This window comes from Ipomoea nil, unplaced genomic scaffold (genome assembly GCF_001879475.1).
Source record: "Ipomoea nil cultivar Tokyo-kokei standard unplaced genomic scaffold, Asagao_1.1 scaffold1361, whole genome shotgun sequence".
Lineage (NCBI taxonomy): Eukaryota > Viridiplantae > Streptophyta > Magnoliopsida > Solanales > Convolvulaceae > Ipomoea > Ipomoea nil.
Window position 1 is genome coordinate 15,758 of NW_017617789.1, and position 4,968 is coordinate 20,725.

Consider the following 4,968-nt stretch of genomic DNA (forward strand, 5'->3'; position numbering starts at 1 on the left):
AGTCTTCTCTCTCTCCTAATGGTCCAAAGATCGATTCTGGTATTATGTATGTAATTCAGGTTTCTGTCTATCTGTTTATTTCCCTTTTCACCGTATAAATTTCATGTACTATTGTTTCTGGGCCTGCGACATTGGGCTTGTGCGCGTTTATGTGGGCCTCGCGCCCCATTGCCAATAATAGGCAAATTATGCTGTGGATCTGTATGCACCATGCATGGTGCATACAGATCCACACGACGTCGTTTTAGCCTAATGACGCGGGGTTTTATAAAAAAAAAAAAATTCCGTTAACGGCGTTTACTTCCAAATTCCTTTTGAGTTTGTTTCCAAGTTTCAAACTCGATCGTTGGCAGTTGTTCGCTGTGGTATTGGCATTCGATATCACCGGAATCGCGATCGCAATCTCAATCGCATTCGCAAATCGCAATCGCAAATCGAAATCGGGAATTACAAAGTGATTGATAGATGGAGGATGGAACAGAGCAGACGAATTCCGCAGTTGATGATTGGCATTCGATTCAAGGTGATCTTGTTATTGTTTTTGCAATCGTTCCTTTTGGTTTTTTGTATGATTATGTGATTAGCAGTGATGTTTGTGTCTAGAATCTGCAAATAGTTGTGCAAAATCACGTAAGTAATTTCCATAATTGTGTAACAACAATTTCAGAATTTGAAAACAATAATTCCATAATTTCATAACTATATTTCCAGAATTGCATGTCTATATATTCAGAATTAGGGGTACTCTGTTTTGGCAGTTTGTTGCGACTGTGTATCCAGAATTGTATAACTATATTTCCATAATCATATAACTATATATACAGAATCTGTAGACACTCTGTTTTTTCTGTTTGATGAACTGTTTGAATTAATGTTCACCATGTCTATATAATGTAGTTAGTGAAGGCATTGTGGATGGTTCAGTGAGTTCAGATCAAGTAGATGTAGATGTTGATGGATCTTCATCAATTCCAGGTTTATTCATAGTGGTTTACCTTTTAATTAGCAAATTATGGTTAGGAATTATGTGTTAATGGAAATGGTTATTATTGTGTTATATTTGCAGTTGATCAAGATTTGGTTGGTTTGGTAGTAAGTAATGCTGATGAGGCTTTTGAGGTGTATAACAGTTATGCATATAGACTTGGTTTTAGTGTGAGGAAGGGTCATCAACGATACAAGGGATCTTCGAACACAATTCAAATGAAGAAATTTTGTTGTTCTAAGGCTGGTTACAAGGCTAACAGTGGGGTTAAGGCTTATTCCAAAATTGACACAAGGACAGGGTGTGGAGCGTTTGTTCAATTTGACGTGGGTGATGATGGGTTGTGGACAGTTACGAAACACGAGAAAGTGCACAATCACGAGTTATGTGTGTTCAACAAGAGTCATCTACTTTGTTCACATAGGAGTGTCGGAGATAATCAGCTCTTATATTTACAAGGTTTGAAGGACAGTGGTGTTGCATTGGCAGATGGTATTAGGTTCCTAAAACACCAATCGGGGGGGGGGGGGGGGGGGGTCCCCTTTAGTTGGTTTCACCAGTAGAGATGCTTATAATTCAATGGGTGCGGATACTGTCAAGCGATTGGATGGAACGGATTCTAACTCTTTAATTGAAATTTTTAGGAGGAGGCAGTCTACCGAGACTGATTTTTTCTTTGATTTTGAACTTGACTTGGATGCAAGGTTGTGCAGTTTTTTTTGGAGGGATGGTCAAATGAGACGAGATTACGAGGTGTTTGGGGACTTGTTAGTGCATGATACGACATATCGCACAAACAAATACGATATGATTTGTGCCCCTTTCGTAGGGATGAATCACCATTGCATGAATGTAATGTTTGGATGCGGGTTTTTGATGAACGAGAGGATAGAATCGTTTGTGTGTTGTTTAAAGTGTTTTCAAGATCAATGGGTGGCAAGTCTCCACAGACTATTATGACAGATCAATGTGCAGCTATGGCTGCTGCTATATCTAAAGTGTTTCCAACATCACGTCATCGTCTTTGCATATGGCATATCGGTGAGAATTCAAAGAAGCATATCAAGACGTTAAGGAGCAATAAGGATTTCTTGGATATGTTTAACTACGTGTTGAAATACACAGAGACCGAAGCTGAATTTCAATTCTATTGGACAAGGTATGTTAGTAATTAATCGTTTTTATTGCATTACGTTTGTAATTATAGATGTATAGTGCATCAATTATGGATATATAGTATTTCGATTATGGATATATAGCAGTGGTGGTGTCTGGAAATGTAGTATATGGATTATGGATATATAGTATTCCGATTATGGATATATAGTATACCGATTATGGATATATAGCAGTTGAACTTACTGGTGGTGTCTGGAAATGTAGTAGTATGGATTATGGATATATAGTCTATCAATTATGGACATATAGTATTCCAATTATGTATATAGAGCAATAGAAATTCTGAGTATGTGTTAGATGTGGTGATGCTGCTTGTTAATATTCTGCTTCATAATCATTTGGGATTTTGTCTTACCATTTTCAGGTTGGTGACTGACTATAAATGTCACAAGAATACTTGGTTAGAAAAGCTATATGACTGTAGGGAGAAGTGGTGTCCAGCATTTAACAAGGACTATTTTTCTGGGGGCATTCTATCATCACAAAGGAGTGAAACTACAAATCATTCGATTTCTAGAAGGTTGTCCAAGACAGCGGGTCTTTGTGATTTCTATTCATCGTTTGTAAGCGTAATTTCTGAATGGAGAAGTAAAGAGAACGGTGAAGACTTTCGGTGTGCTCAAGGGGTACCCGCTATGATGATGGAGCATGTGAAACTTCTTTCACATGCTAGAGAGGTATACACGATTGAGATATATTTTCTGTTTGAGGAACAATTCATGAAAGGCAGTGCGTGTCATCAAGAGATGGTGTTGAATGATGGCCGTCAACAGAAGTATCACGTGTGGCGGCCAGATATAGATATTATAAGGCATGAGGTTAGTTTTAACGCAGCCAACTTGGACATTTCTTGTAGTTGCAAGTTGATGTCTGAGTTGGGAATTCTATGTTGTCATTGTATACGCATTCTTCACGTACATTGTGTTTCTAGTATTCCCGACAAATATATACTTAAAAGATGGACTAAAAAGGTTATTGATGGTAGGAATGTCAACATTGATTCTATGGTTTATAATGTTGGTGTTCCTCCATCAATTTGGGTGTTCGATATTAGTAGAAAATTTCAAAGATTAGTTGTGTCTAGTCAAGATAGCAGCGTAGCGAGGAAACTGTGTGACGAGGCTGTTGATGATGTAAAGAAAAAGGTTGAAGCCGAGGTTAGGCATGTGCATATTGAAGAGTGTGGTGTTTCATCTTCAAGTGGTGGTGTTCAAAATCCTTCAAGTCGGAGATTGAAAGGTGAGCGTAACAAAAGGAGGAGTGGTGTTATTGAAAAGAAGTACAGTCTTGCAAGGGGGAGAAGGAGTGCTGCAAATAAAGCTGCATTGAGTACAAAGGGTGCTGTTCAGTCTTTGGTGTTGGAAAACATATCCAAGCTTGCTGGGGATGGATACCTTGTACATCCAAGTTCTTCAAGTTCAGATTTTGTTCAGTTTAGTAAGGGTTTAGATGACAATGTAGGTGTAGATTGAGAAATACAAGTTGTTATCATTGATTTTATGCAATTATACAGTTTTAGTTTTGTAATTCTGGATATGTAGTTTTGCAATTTTGGAACTGTAGTTATGAAATTATGGAATTATAGTTATACAATTATGGAATTGTAGTCATGCAATTATGAAAGGTATGCAATTATGAAATTATAGTCATTCAATTATGAAAATATAGTTATGCATTTATGCATGTGTAGTCCCCATTGTGATGGAATTTGTAGTTATGAAATTGTGGTGTATAGTTATGCAAGTATGGATGTATAGTTTTGCAATTATGGTATTATTGTTACGCAATTATGGAACTATAGTTATGCAATTGTGGAATTGTTTATATACAATTATGGAATTATAATTATGAAATTATGGAATTATAGTTATGCAATTATGGAACTATAGTTTTGCAATTCTGGATTTATAGTAGTCATGCAATTATAGATTTGATACATGAAAACAAAAACAAAAAAAAAAAGTAAAGAAAAGAAAAGAAGAGAAAAGAGAAAGAGGTGCATAGATCAGATGTAAATTGTTATTTAGCTATTAACATCATGCATCTACATTCACAAAATACAAGTCACATTGTCAATGTAGTTCACAAAAACTTTCTAATTGTTTAGAATTCAGTCAACATGTTGAAGAATATTCATTCAATTCTTCTTCGAAACTCTTTTGGCTGCTTGCAGAACCTCCCCCCTGACTTCATTCATTCTCCACTTTATGAGGTTCGCAGCATATTTCGCTCGCAATTCACACATGAAGCTTGCCTATAAACAAAGAACATTAAGTAATTAGTCATTCGCAGTTTTATTTATTTTTTAATGTATTTTGAAACTATAATATGTATGGTAGTCTTACATTCAAGCGCATATTTTTCTTGAATCCTGGCTGCCAGTCTTGTAGAGTCCCTCGGAATGTCTCCATATGACGGAGTACATAGATCCCGCAATCAGTGACGTTTTCAGTGTTTGCCCAGTCCAACTTAAGGTACTTTATATCAACTTTTTGCAATTTCACATACAAGGAGTGGCACTCGGCCTTAAGGTAACCACTGAATGCTTCAATCTGGTCAGAAAAGTTAGTTTAGTGTTGATAATGCTTTTATGTCAATAGATAGGTAATGGTAAGAATGTCAAGTTTTTTTTATCAAAATTACCAATAAGTGTGGGCAGTTGCCATATTTGTCCTTCTCCGAAACACCAGCTGGTAACTCCTTGTTGTCAATGACCTGTACTTTATGTTCTTTCACATTGAAGCAGACCAAGAAGTAGTGACCATGGCGATGAACTGCGAAAAATATCTAATTCCAATTCAAAG

At 36.6% G+C, this 4,968-nt stretch overlaps 1 protein-coding gene across 1 annotated transcript; it reads left to right on the plus strand.

Annotated features, from left to right (window-relative positions):
* The first annotated feature begins 465 nt into the window (after positions 1-465).
* On the plus strand, positions 466-3,636 carry LOC109185761 (protein FAR1-RELATED SEQUENCE 7-like). The gene is made up of 6 exons (XM_019335711.1): positions 466-523; positions 898-975; positions 1,067-1,484; positions 1,630-1,689; positions 1,815-2,144; positions 2,529-3,636. The coding sequence occupies exons 1-6, from the start codon at positions 466-468 to the stop codon at positions 3,634-3,636; spliced, it is 2,052 nt and encodes a 683-aa protein (XP_019191256.1).
* The last annotated feature ends 1,332 nt before the right edge of the window (positions 3,637-4,968 follow it).